The sequence below is a fragment of the Mixophyes fleayi genome, chromosome 11 (assembly GCF_038048845.1).
Source record: "Mixophyes fleayi isolate aMixFle1 chromosome 11, aMixFle1.hap1, whole genome shotgun sequence".
Classification (NCBI taxonomy): domain Eukaryota; kingdom Metazoa; phylum Chordata; class Amphibia; order Anura; family Limnodynastidae; genus Mixophyes; species Mixophyes fleayi.
The window spans coordinates 48,448,991-48,464,272 of NC_134412.1; the positions used below are offsets into that span (position 1 = coordinate 48,448,991).

The 15,282-nt window shown below is 36.5% G+C and overlaps 1 protein-coding gene across 8 annotated transcripts in view; it reads right to left on the minus strand.

Annotated features, from left to right (window-relative positions):
* NECTIN1 (nectin cell adhesion molecule 1) overlaps window positions 1-15,282 on the minus strand; it is a 325,802-nt gene that overhangs the window by 238,320 nt on the left and 72,200 nt on the right. Inside the window, exon 6 of one of the 8 annotated variants that reach the window (XM_075190576.1) lies at window positions 5,026-11,696. The exons of the other annotated variants lie outside the window; for them this stretch is intronic. Coding sequence (XP_075046677.1) covers window positions 11,170-11,696 — 527 coding nt within the window. The 3' untranslated portion in view covers window positions 5,026-11,169. Of the gene's footprint in view, window positions 1-5,025; window positions 11,697-15,282 lie in introns of those variants that run through there. 8 annotated transcript variants of the gene reach the window in all.

A 15,282-nucleotide genomic window follows, 5' to 3' on the forward strand; every position in this document is an offset into this window, starting at 1 on the left:
GAGGGGGCAAAAGGACGTGATTCACTGCAAATTGCGTCATTGAGGCCCCCATCCTGCCCAAGATGCATGGGAAAGGCCTGCTGTCCTGAGAGTCCAGTAGACCTGGTTGGAATACAGGAATGTCCTGCACATTACGGGAGAGTTGGCAAGTATGCTAGATGGTGAGGGTTATTTACAAACATCACTTAGAGATTTAAATCATCATAATCATTTATTTATATAGAACCACTAATTCCGCAGCACTGTACAAATCTGCACTCAAACCATAAAAATTAAATGCTATTTGATTGTTATTTTCTATCTCTCTAGTGGACGTCAGACAATGAAAACAAATGTCTGATTTGTTGTTTTTGTTTTAGTGCAGACTTTGCAACTTTGAGAAATGTTGGTGAAAAATCCCTAAATTAATAACGTTGTTCTTCATACATGGGGACCCCATATGTTCTGTTTTTCCAGGACAGTTTTATTTAAATAACTAGATGTGTAGCAAAAAAAATATTTTTAAAATTTATTATTGCAGTACCGTGTTAGCCACAAAAATCTATGTGATGTTAAATACTTTCGTCTCAAAAAAGACAAAAGTATTATAGGAGTGATACCTTTATCGGCTAAGTAGTTATGAGTGAGTCTAATGGTTGGGTGAAATTCGTTTAAGTTTTTATGGAAAGTAACTTTAACAGATTTCAGCCAATCATTAGACTCACTCTTAACTACTCACAATCTCAGATACATTTCCTGACCCTATACAAAAAAAACAATACAATACAAGCATCAGTCTATCATAAACCTACAGGCCGTCCAGCATATTTGAGATGGAACAGCTTTCACCCAGGACACATAAAGAAGTCCATCATTTAAAGCCAAGCTCTGAGATGCATTCAGATTTGTTCAGACAGTGAAGACAGAAAACAGCACCTGTTATCACTGAGAAATACATTCCTACAACAAGGATACCATCCAATAGTTATAGATGAACAGATCCACAAGGATCCCAATGAGTAGCTTCCTGGATTACAAACAGAAGGCGGTTAACAGCAGGGTGCCCCTAGAGGTCACTTACAATTCCCACATGAACATCTTGGGGAAAATTGCTGCTGACCTTCAACCCATATTTCAGAAAATAGACGGAAGGAAATATTTCCAGATTTACCTCTCCATTCATACAAACAGCCTCTAAATTTAAGAAATCTCTTTGTTAGAAGTGCCCTCTCATCACCATCAGAGACTGGCACCTTCCCTTGCAAAAACAAAAAATGCAAAACCTGCACCCATGCCCTACCAACAAAATCAGTCCACATACCCAACACACAACGGGACTATAAAATCACTGACACATTCTCATGTACATCCTCCAATGTGGTGAACATGATACAGTGTACAATGTGTTCTGTGAGAATTTATATTGGAGAGGCCAAGCAAAAACTACAATCCAGGATGAATCTACACAGACACACAATAAAGAAAAGTCTGGACACCCCCGTAGGTAAACACTTCTCTGGACCAGAACACAGTATGACAGATTTAAAAGTCCTAATACTGAAAGGTCTTTTTTAAAAATGAGAGGGAGAGAAAAATCTGGGAATTTAAGCTGTTAAGAACATTCCAGTCATTGATACAAGGGCTCAATCTAACACCTGGATTTATGACCTACTACTTGGACACACTTCACAACACACAGCAAAGTGACTCCAGATCTCTGAACTCATAGGACTTTACACTTCCATCCGTAATGAAAACTTCACTTTTATTACTTTAACTTATCTTAATGATATATTCCGTCCCCCCTGTACAAATTTATTGATGTAACAGCTCTTAAATGTTGTGCCTGTTTCTTAGTCATTCTTTTTTGTAAAGTTGTCTGATGAAGGGGCCTCTGTGCTCTTAAAGCTAGCAACTATAACAATAATTTTCTTGGTTAGCCAATAAAGGTATCACTCCTATAATACTTTTGTCTTTTTTGACACAAAAGTATTTAACATCACATAGATTTGTTTAACTAATAATATTTAAATCTGTAATATTATTTTTTTCAATAATTCATATATTACAAATATTTTATTTGACACTCAAGAGTTAAATATTGGATGTAGTTTGCAGCCTAAGCAAACATCAGCTCAGTTTATTATTTGGAAAAAACCCCCTCTGGAGCATTCTTGCAGTCACACCCCCTGGTGACTGCAGGCAAGATTTACCTGGAAGTTGATCCGGAGCCGGCGGGCCTCATGTAACCAAGTGGTGATGCAGGTGATCTTGTTTGGGATCATTGTCTTGCTGAAATGTCCACCCCCATTTCATCTTCAGCATCCTGGTAGATGGCAGCAGATTTTTATCAAGAATGTCTCAGTACATTTTTCTTTTCATTCTTCCTTCAACCATATGCAGTATGCCAGTACCGTGTACAGAAAAACAGTCCCACACCATGATGATCCCACCTCCAAACTTCAGTGTTGGCATGGTGTTTTTGGGGTGATGTGCAGTGCCATTTCTGCTCTCATCTGACCACACTATATTCTCCCAGTATTTCACAGGCTTGTCCAAATGTTGTGCAGCAAATTTTAAATGAACTTCAACATGTTTTTTCTTCAGTCAAGGAGTCTTGGGTGGTAGTGTGCGTACAGGCCATGGTGTTGTTTTCTTTGAAACAGTTGTACCTGCTAATTTCAGGTCTTTCTGATGCTCTTTACAAGTGGTCCTTGGTTCTTGGACAACTCGTCTGATAATATTTTTCACTCTTCTGTCATAATTCTTGCGAGGTGCACCTGGTCGTGGCCGGTTTATGGTGAAATTATGTTTTTTCCACTTCTAGATTATTGCCCCAACAGTGCTCACTGGAACGTTCAGCAGTTTAGAGATCCATTTGTAACCAATGCCATCAGTATGTTTTGCAACAATAAGGTAGTGAAGGTCTTGAGAGAGCTCTTTGCTTTTACCCATCATGAGATGTTTCTTGTGTGACACCTTCTTAATGAGACACCTTTTTATAGGCCATCAATTGTGGCTAAACCAGCTAGTAGGATTGCTCTCTAATTACTGCTAGATTTCAGCTGGTGTCTTGGTGTTCAATACTTTTTCCCTGCGTCATTTCACATTATTACACAAAACTTAAATTATGGACATCTATGGTTTGATTTCCTTGTATGTGTGGATTGCAAGTTGCTGACACTTGCTGTAAATTTCATTACAATAGCCACATTAAATATATATTTGCTGAGAAAAATGTTGATGTGTTCAATACTTATTTCACTCTCTGTATATATCAGGAATGGTGGTACCACTTAAGTAAGGTGAGAAAACTATGCAACCTGAGAGTACATGGACAACTGTGATTGTGGGCTGTGACCATGTGACCTGCTGAGAGTCCTGTGAGAGTCACCTAAAAAAAAAACATTAGTGTTGCCGTGGTGACAGCCAGCTGACTGCCAGATGGAAACCAGTTAATGGAGGCTGCATGCTGAGGAGAAACCAGAGGAGGAAGATATAGCTGTCCTACCGGGCTGAGTCTACAGCCTGAAGCAGTCAGGCAATAGTGAATATTCCCTGTTACCAGGAGTCATAAGGATACAGTAAGAGAAGACAACCATAATAGTTTCTTTGTACCTGTGAGAAAGGAGTTTGTCAGAGAACAGTGACAGCTTTCTACACTGGAAAGAATGCAGAATATGGATTCATATTAGAGCATATGAATTGTAAGGCAGAGGAGTTAGACAGTCCAGCATTACAGACGCAAAGAGTCAGCCATTTTGTTCTGTCATCCAGGAAAATACTTCAAGGTTCATACAACTACACAAGAGTCAGTCAGTTGTGTATTCCCAAGTCCACATAAAAATCAGGAGCTACGTCTAATAGGAATGGCCGCTCTGGCTGCCCCTGCAATGCATCAGTAAAACTGTGTCCCATCATATCTAACAGAGTATTAATTGTGACAAGCGGAAGTAGTGTCAGGACTGGCAGTGTTTCCAGTTCAGGAATTAAAAAGCTTGCAAGCCGTTTTTAATTTACATTTATGTGCACCATCAAAGCCTGGCCTGAGAAGAAACAACTATAATACATATAATATATTTGTGAAGTAATAATAGTTTGGATTGCCATTTAAAGTTGCAGTTACCTCCAGTAGACGCTGATTGTTAAATTGTAAACTAAAGATTCCAGGTCACATTTTGCTGTTTAATGTGATATTGTGTTTGCTACAATTGTCTTGATAGTTGTGCGAGGTGACATTAACCTTTCACTTGAAGGAAGCTAGAAAGCATGAAAGGGTTCCCGTAAAATAAATATGATTATTTTATATTATTGAAGTCATCATTGTGTATTGTAGGTTTGGGACCACCTGTCTCTCTGATATGGTGTGGGAAAAGAAGTTGCTGGAAACGTCTATCAAAGTAAAGAAACCCCACACAAGGTAGATTCACACAAACAGCATACAAAGAGTTACATACTCTTTAAGAGTATGCACCCCTAGGACCAGACACGGCAACAAGGGCTACTCATACAGTATGACACACTAAAGATTAACTGCAAATACTCAACTGAAAACAGGTATTCTCCTAACGTTGCTAGGCCCTAGTAACCTGGCAGCAAGACTCAGACCAGTTCCTTCTCTTAATTTTTAAGTGATTTATAACCTAAATTATAACCATCACCAGTATAGCTATTTAATAAAAACCCATCTCTTCATTTATTAGTCAGTTGTAATGTCATACCACAGGTATATGCTTGTGGGAGCGTAAGTGAGGGGCTGGGTAACAGGTCTTTTGAGAATTTAGCAACATCCTTGAATTCAGTTGAGGTGATAAATGAAGCAGAAATCTAGAGAGAGATTATGTTGGGAGATAGTGGAGGATAAGTGATGCAAGAACAGTGTGCAGTGTTACAAAAGAGAGAATTGATAATTGAGCGAGTAAATAAAGAATATGAGACAAATATTTCAGGGCAAACAGAATAATGCAAAACACCATCAATACAACAATATCAGTGAGACACAAAGTAGAGGGTTACCATAGAGCTTACACTGTGAAACAGAGAAAATTATTTTTATAAATCTTTATTTTATAAAATGTACATCACATTTGTTTTATCCATTAAATTGTACAAGACCAAATGTTGATCCTCCCCAAATCCAACATTGGGAAACCCCACCCACAACCTAACATACATTACACATAGGCTAATTGTAAAACAAAAAATTCAGAGATCAAATGAAGGTACAGTTACAAAATTACAGCACAAAATTCACTAAGATGCTGAGTAGTTCTTTCTTCCCCTCACCCTAAAAAACAGGATAGGAGAAGATCCTTACTGTTAGAAATGGTCTTTGAAGCAATGTATGTGTGCATTTATACATGGAATGCATGTACACTATAATAAGTTACATATAAGGAATTGCTGAACACTTTGCTATGTAACCAGTATTATACACAAACAGGGAATGTACCAGAGCTAGACAACCTTTGTACTTATGAACAAAAAATGTAGAGATGTATCTCTTGGGCACAAGTCAATTGTGTACTAGCTTAATAATTTCCCCTGATATTATTATACAAAATAGTATGCATGATTAAAATCAGACATGTTATAACCAATTCAGGGCTGGTATTAAATTCATTTGTTTACCTACTAGAATTTAACGAATACTCATAAAAAGCATCAGTGCAGGGAAACGGGAGCAAAGGACAGAGTTTTTTTTTATATGCTTTATAAGTAATACGATATTGATAAAGATTGTTTGTGGTAATAGAGGATGCATAAGTCACAAATAATTTTGAAGTATGACAATTTATTGGGACATGTTGTGCACTCCAACTGTGACGCTGTTGGTAATACATCTGCTGGGAATGTTATTGTTAGTTTATGGTGCACCAACAATAAAACTGTAAACTCTTGCGAATGTGATGGATGCCTTAGCATTACAAATGTAAAACCAGTCTTTAACCTTGCTGATGGAAAACTGTGCAGCATATACAGTATGTGGGACAAACACCCAGTAGGGAAATTAGGTATTACTGTTGGGTTGTAATACTGTATGGAAAACAAAGGCATAGCTTCATCTACTGTTGGCACAATATTGCAAGCCACTGTTGTAAGTACACTATACTGTACACTGTAAGTAAAGTATAGAAATTGTCTTATTAAGGTCATAACCACAACTGGATTTATGGTTGATATGAGAGCATTAATATTTGGATCTGCTAAACCAGCATTTGCTACGTTCTAGTGTAAATCATATATTTGATCATTTGCGCTGTATTTCTAAATCAGTGAATGTGTTTTTTTAATTTGCCACTAATGAGGCTAAATAATGGGTCCACTTACCCTCTAAAGTGTTAATAGAATGTTTTATTTTACAGTGTAGTGTTATCCACAGGCTGTTTCTACGTTATAACTACATGGTCTTTCAACAGTTAACATATAATATGTTTTATTATAATAAACCTTGCATAGAAAAAGTCATCCTGTTCCTGAGTAATTAAGTTAAACAGTATCTGGAAACTAGCGTAAAATTCAAATAGGCCAGCATATCTGGATGCATCAGTTGATTTATTTTGTATTACAATTTCTTGCACTGTGCTGTAAACAGTGCCCAAAACTACAGATCAATGATTTCAGGTTTATTTTATTGAAATATTTTCTCTCTCTGGATCCATATAATAACATTACCATTTGGACAGTGTCAACTTTATCTCAAGGAAGAAGAAATATCTCTTAATGGGGGCACAATGAGACTCACTAATAGTTCATCTAAAATCATATTCTTTATTAATATCCATTTAAAAGATAAAAGATAACATGACCATCTATGTTAATATCTATACTAGGCAAAATATAAAATAATAGTGAAGAATGTGAAAAGAAAAAATAGATTATGTGTGTTTAAGATGTTGTAATTAAACAACAAGGGACCTCTTGTATTAATATATGTCCATATATTAATATCTAATAGACAATCTCAATTGTATTCTATTCCTCACTCAAAAAAAAAAAAATATTCCATCTTTATTGCTTATACCAATAATAAATAATTATAATACCACCTTCTTTCAATAATACTATTTCACTTTCAGGAAAATGAATAACAATGTTGCCATGTATCTATCTTGAACACACTTGCCTGACCGCTAAAATATATGATTCTCTCTTGGGCAGGGGTTTTCAATAGATCTCTAACCTCTATATCTGTTGTTCCTTTGTGGCAAAGTGTATATATGTAGTGAACCACATTAGTTCATTTGGAAGTGAAATTCCACACTATATATAATATATAGTTCTAACCACTAAATAGGCAATTAAGTAAATAAAAACTAAAGAATAGGATTTTAGATAAACTATTAGTGAGTCTCAGTGGGCCCCCATTAAGAAAGATTTCTCCTTTCTTTAGGTATAGTCCTCGAGGGGTTGCACCTCTACTCTGAAAAATTATCTCTGTTGCAAAAGTAAAGAATATAATGTTACAGAGTAGTCTCACGTCAATCAATTCATTTATCTTCAAATCTATTGACTATTCTGTGCGGAAGTTCCAACCAAAACCTTTTTCTAAGGATGTCAACTTTACCATCTCCATTTAAAATTTTCTAAACAACTTTAAAGACAGCTGAATAAGAGAGTGACCAGTCATTACCGACATGTTACCCAGCTCTATTTCCGTACTGGTGATTTTTAAATCTGTTGCTTCCTATCCCCAGTCCAGTAGTCAGAAGTCCCTGGGGGCTAGGGTTGGGAAACACTGATTTTGTCCTTTTTATTCTAAAACTCTTTTTAACAACTGTGGTTTAATTGATGAAAACATTTTTAATAAACACAGCACAAGTCTATTGTTTTATTTGGCTATATGTGTGTGTGTGTGTGTGTTATAAAGGGAAATTACTACATTATTGTAACATGACCTAATTTTCTTATAAACCTGCAATCCATAAAAGTAACAACTAATTTCTGGTATGTGGGCACTACATGTATAAGTATTTACGTGAACTGGTAATTTAACTCATTTGGACAGCCTATTGTCAGAAATGTCTAGTAATGCAATCAATCTCCATGCTTACAGCTCTTATTGTGCCATTTCTTATTAAAAGGCATCAGAAGTAAACTGCAGTATCATCATCTGCCCAAGAGACCTGGCCTTAATATGTCTTACTCACCTGCATGATGAGAGAACATGGAAAAATCAATATTTCACATAAAGCTCTATACTTGACAATCTGTCTGCATGAAACACTTACCTAACATACTTAAAGGTATAAACCGCTCACTGTGTATTAAGATACTGTATATTCATAAATTTTAATCAGCGTTGTGGAGGAATAAATTGCAAACTTTCATGTAATAATTTAAATTTCTTGGTTCCCTGAATAACTCCATTTAAACAGGTAATTGCTTAGTAATTGTTCACAGGAGTAAGCCAAATTTAAAGTTAGTTCCAAGTCACCAACTTTGCTTGCATAGAAAACTAACCATGTGTACATCTCTCTTTTATTTTGAAATAGGGATTTAGAGATAAACTTTTCAATTATCATTAGAGATGCGTGAACTGGCTGCAAACTGGTCCTCGGAATAGGTGCAAAAATTATCCCACAACTTCTTGAGCAGGTTAATTTTAACTGGTTTTAATGGAGGACGTAGTCTACACACAGTAGTGTTCACTAATCAAATTATTTAAAGCTATTATTATAGGTATTTATAAATAAAAATATATAAAGACTATCATTTTAACAGAAACGTTAAATGCATCACACAAACAGGACCTGCAAATTTCCAACCACAAATTTTAATTGTGGCTTATTGGAGATTTTATCGTAAACATGACAGCGCAAATCGTGTCACCCTAACTCACCCATACAGGTTTTTTAGAGCTCCACTCTGCATTCTCCATGGCACAGGTGTATAAAGTCAGAAATTATGACAAAGACATGGTTATGATATGGATATGAGTCACTAGATTATTCACCTGTACTCAAAATCTGGCCTTCTTGCAGCCACTGGTGTACATACAGAATTATGCATAAACACACAAATAAACATAAAATATGACATCATTTGTATTTCCCATGTTGCATAATGTACACTTATGCATGGTATACAAGTTAATGAATATAGTTAAGTACACAGATGTGTAGTTAGTGTGAAGCACAAACAAATACTGTGCTCAGAACAGTGGAAAATTGGCCCAAAGACACTATTCCTGGATAGGATATTGAACCAGCTGTCCAGTCGTGTACATCAGTATATATACAAGATATTCATCACAAACTGCCCCTCATGTAAGTACTTGACTGAAATACTATTTAAAGTGCTGAGGAATGTTCATTCAGTCAATCTATTTCCACTGCAACCGTGCAACTAAAACTTTAGTTTTGCACATGCACAACACAATAAAGATGATGTCCTGAAAATTTACATTTTTTTATGTATATTGACAAGCCAACTCAAACAAAGGCATCAATTACAAACTGTTAAAATCAGATTTAAAGATTCTATAATATTAAAAAATAAAAAAATCTCAGTCAAGGAAGATGAAGGCATACTTACATCAGGTTACCTTTCTTCGTGTATTGCCATATCGCCATAATACGTACTTTACATTATGACCACATTTAGTTACATAATTACATTATTCCCTATGAATGAGAATGGTTCACCTTTTGCAGATTTTTTTCAGCCAGTGTTTTGTTTTTCTTTAAATCACCGAACAGCTGTCAATTGTGTCCTGTACATGGTGATGTTTACCACTTTGTAAGTGCAGTGTTATTTGGAAGTAAGCTTGGAGGACAGGAGCAATGGCAAAGTTCCATGTCAGTACATTAACACATGAGTCATCCCACCAGAAATAAAGATGCACAGAAAACTCAGACCTTTGGGAAACAGCCTGACCGCTTACAATTGTCCACCCTGCAACATGCAGGATCAGATGTGAGCTGGCTAGGCAGACTATTTTTGCCCCTGGAATGTACCAAAACTTCTCAAAAGTACACAAAGAAATAAAAAAAATAAAAAAATAAAAACTACAACGTACCCAGGGGTAAATTCCAGTGTTTGAGAGCAAGGAATGGAAGGAGGCAGTGTATGTTTTATTTGTATATCATGATATAGAAATTGATATGTTCAAGAGAACTGTTTTTACCCCTAAATTATTTGAAAGCTGTATTTGTATTGTGCATTTACAAACTGTGTATTAGTAATATGTAGTCTTATTACTTATAGTGAATTCATACCGTTATAATATGGTCTGGATATTTGGATATTATTATTATTATTATTATTATTATTATCATTGTTTATTTATAAGGCTCCAGATACGTGATGCATCATGGGGAGTACAACATATATAACAATGAATACAGAAGGCAGAACAGCCAAAAAGAAGGACACACTGAAAGCATACCAGCATAGAATTATCCAAAAGCTGGAGCATAAATGCAACGTACAGTGCATAAGACATAATAAAGGTAATAAAGAGAACCTGTAGGTGGTAAGAGACAGGGATGCACTGATGGACACAATGGAAAAGTCAAAAATACAAGAGGAAGGAAGGCCCCCCTTTGTGAGAGCTTACATTCTACTTGGGAGGGGCTCACACATTGGAGGTTGACACGTGAGGATGTACGTGTGGGATGGGTGGACGTGTGTTGGAGAAATTAGGAGGTGGGTTGATTTGATGAACAAGTGACTTTCTATGGAGCATTTCAAGCATAGGAGCAGGAGGATAATTTTACTGGATGTGGGAGTGAGCTGTCTTTTCAGTAGTATGCTCTGCTAATGAGTATCTATGGCATATTGGTGAAAGTGTCTTCATATTCCTTATTAATTGATAATGTCATGTAATTGTGCATTTTGCACAATGGGTAAGTGTTTGAGTTAGTGTAAATAAAAGCATGCTGTGTTATTGTGTCAACTTGTGAAAATGAACATAAACACTTAAACACCGTGAAACTGCCTGCAAGGTTTGCAACATGTTATGACAGCATTACAGAGGTGTAACAGTTAGATATCAGTATTTTTAGGTCACAATGACCCTGCAGTTGTTAGGCATAAAAAAGACCTTATATTTTTATATCAAGGAACAAGACAAAGCTCTGATCATGTGATCATTGCTCCCAACAGCCTTAGGTCTTTCACCATCTCATGGATCAGGGCATGTGCATGTGTCCAGCCACATATGTCCGTTTATTTGGCACATCCCTCTCACACATACCATTCCTTCTTTGAGATGAAGGAACCATCATTCTGGGGCACCAAACTATCAGGGAGATCTTCCGGCTCATACTGAAATCCTAGAGTTCTATCCTCACCATAGCCACATCTATCCCCCTCTTCTACTGTAAAATAGGGACGCTTAGATTCATCATCGTACTTTGTGCCCACTTTGTGCCCATCTATACCCTCCTCATCTTCTTCCTCTTCGTAGCTGCTGCTTCCAACTGGACCTGGTTTCTTTTCATCATCAGAATCCTCAGGGTACTGCAAACTCTGCGCCATAGGCGGGTGCTGTGCCACACCTGCCTTACTGTACCCATTTCCATATACGTGCTTCTTAGTGTTGTAGTCCCCCTTGAAGGTGTGATGTCTTCTCCGAAGCAAAACAAACAGGATCACCGACACTGCTAGCACTAGAAATGCTCCGCCCACTGCCCCTCCAATAATTGCAGCTGGGAACATGGAGGATTCTCTCTTGTCCGTCTGCTCTGTAGGAGTCGGGGTGAAAGGGAATTCTGGGTAGGAAAAGACAAGGAAAGGGACAATATCAGGCTCTGGCTACATGCTAAAACCCATAAGCAGAGACGCAAAATGTGATCAGTAGTATTGGGCACTGCCACGTATTTACTAATGTCATCTGGACCAAATAAACCACTGCACATAATATTACTCGTTCCCTGTCTAAATGCAATTACAAGTTGCTCAATTTTTTGCACTTGTCTTTATGGTCCAAAATTAACTAAAATTCAATATAAAACAGGTATTTGTTTTAAATCCAACATAGTAAGATATTGTAGTGATATTTATATATATATATATACTGTGATAATGTGGATGATATATTTTACATATGTACATGCACATAATTTCCAAAGATTTCAAATAGACTTTACAGTATGAGATTTTTAATTTCTCAAATAATTTATATTTAATTATTCTGTAGCTTGTGTATTAACAGAAAATGCTTATTCCTCAGTAGCTAATATAGCATTTTTTTCTTAATTCCCGTTGATTGGTGATGATTAGTTGGGTTATATGATTCTACATCTATTTCACAAAATAAAAACAGAGTTCCAGAAATGTAACTAATTCAATTATGTGCATTTTCTTGTAAAAAATCAGATCAATGCAACTCAATAAGGGACTTTTTATAACAATCTTTCAAGTTTTTATCATTGCGTCCCTGCTTGGGTGTAGGAGGCAGGAAAGGGAAAATTGAGGATAAAATTAAGGTTTTCAGGGGAGGAAGGGAAGGAAGTAGTGGGGTCATATAAATTCTGGAGATTATTGAATGAGCACAACTAATTGAAAGCTGAGAGACAGATTCTGTTACCAATTATGCAGAAGAAAAAGAAAACATTTCTGTCCTGATCAGCAGGCTGCCCAGAAAAGTATAGTTAGAACACTCTCAAAAGGCAGACACTCAAAAACAGTTGTAAATATCCAAATATCAGCAAACTCCATAGAATGCAGATAGTCAGCTTTGCTTCCAACGAGCATGAAGAAAAACAGTGCAGCAGGTAAATCAAAAGAAGTTAAAATTAATGAGATTAGAAAGGTTGTAGTGACCAAAAGACAGGCAGAATAGTTTCCATCACATCAGCCAGTGACAGGCTATTTTTAATAGAGCATACTGATAGTTTGCAAACACAAGACCAATACCATCATTATTTGGATCATAAGACATTATGGTGCATCAGAAAGTGTTAAAAAAAAAATCTCCACTGCTTGTACTTTCCTTGATAATCTCAAAACTCCTCACATTTAATAATTGTACATTACATCCCCTATCCGAACAGTTAAAAATGTGAATGGATTGGATTTGCTTTGTCAGGATGGAATGTTGAGTTGGCCAATGACCCCCCCATTGGCTAGTTTGTTTGGCTGTTAGCTGACCCTTTAACAGCAAGGCAGCACTTACAGTCAATTTCCTTTACATTCCATTCTGTGTTTGCGTGGGCTTCCTCCGGGGTGCTCCGGTTTCCTGCCCCAATCCAGAAACAAACTAGTAGGTTAATTGGCCGCTATCAAAAAAATGACCCTAGTCTGTCTCTCTGTCTGTCTGTGTGTGTATGTGTGTATGTTAGGGAATTCAGACTAAGCTCCAATGGGGCAGGGACTGATGTGGGTGAGTTTCTCTGTACAGCGCTGCGGAATTAGTGGCGGTACATAAATAAATGATGATGATGATGATATAAGATTACTTCATGCTATTTGGATCTGTGCAAATAGGCTTCAATATTTGTAACCAAATTTTGACAAATCCGATTTCAATAATGTAATTTGTCCAGATTGTAACGTGTGTTACCAGTATCATTCTTTACAAGTCTTTTGAAGGATTATGCACAAAGCCTCTCTGAGACTAAGGGACCTATTTAGTAGTGGTCACATCCCCCCCACCCTGTTAATTATGATCAATTATTGCAACATTAAGGGAAGATATAACACAACAACAACATTTGTGACCAAATTGAGCACAGACCTGTATGTTTGGCTTTCAGGCCTAAATATCTTCATCGTAATGTGAGTAATTGCACCGAAATTTGTGAATGCTGAACCCCAGAGAACTGAACTTTTGTGATGGATATAATTTATGATACAGAAAGGCATTGGAATATATATATATATATATATATATATATATATATATATATATATATATATATATATATATATATTTATTTGCAAATGTTACAATACCCCTTTTCATTCTGTATCAGCAACATATTGTAGGTTGAATGGCCCTTTAAGACTGTTCCACATTTTACATGCCTGAGTTATTGTGTTCTGATCAGGCTTGCACTCCCATCTGCAAGCTGCCAGGTGTGTACTTGCTGCAGCTCAGTAATTATTCTGCACAAACTTCTGGGCATGCTCAAGGCCTCCAAAGAATATTGTTTGGTAAACCCCTATAGTGCTGGCCTGTCACTAAAATATCAGCATTAAAACATAGCTGTTCTTCTCTTAACTCAGAAGTTAATAAATGAATAATAAAATAGTTACCTGTCGGATGAATTACAGTTTTAATCTGTATATATAACTGTATTTTACAAACGGATTTGCATCTTTTTTAATCAGTGCAGCATTTCAGATTTTCAGTACTTTTGTGTCAATTATGTACACAAGCAAGAATGTATGTGGGGGAGTGAAGGTGATGAAGGAATACTTTCCCTACAAGGGGCTGGTATATCCACTGACAGGAAGCTTCTAGCAATTCCTCTTGACAAAGAGCTTTGTTTATGACATGTGCAGGCTTGCAGAAATGTTCTACTCTGCGCTACTATAGTCCACCTTCTTTTCTGGGACAGACATGTTCCCAGCCAGAGAGAATAAAGGAAACCTGTTCTATTGTTCACTGCAACAACTTCATAGGTGTGGAGTGGCTGTGACATGTAGGCAGCACGTTAGCTGCTAAAGTGCAGACACACTTATGGAAATTGGTGCAGTACAATTTGGAAAGACATATACTGCAGACCTGCATTGCTACTGCTGCAGGAACATTTCTTCAGCACATAACAAATTTATATAGAGGATCTGCTGACATTTACAGTGAATGAACCACACTGGCAGCTTCTATAGTGCACATAACTCAAACACAGAACAAAAATTGTTTATATTCTTACTAACAGTAGAGCCTTTCCAACAAACAGCAAACACGCAGTTAATACAATTTCACCTAAAGCAGATTTAATTTATATTACAACTAAGGATAAATCAAATCCATAAATTAGATCGGGGTTCTCTGAAACAGAATCAGTATTTAATAGAATTCAGGTTTGGCTGAGTGTAAATCCTGATTGCTTTGAGACACTGTCATCGTATAAAGAAGCACACATTACAAATAAGGCTAATGTTTAGGGACGTTCTTAAAATTAGATTAATTAGGATTCACATCTAATTTGTTAATAGGCAAAATCTTTTGTTGAAATAAAAAAAAAATATTGAAGCTGGTGTGTGGCTAATTCCAATATAGAACTCGAACAGGAATTGTTCCCAAATCAAACAATATATGCAGCATTTTCCTTTGTTAGAGGTACAAAGCATGACATGCAAACATCTTATTCAATACTAAATATTATGAAAGCAGCCACTTAAAATATA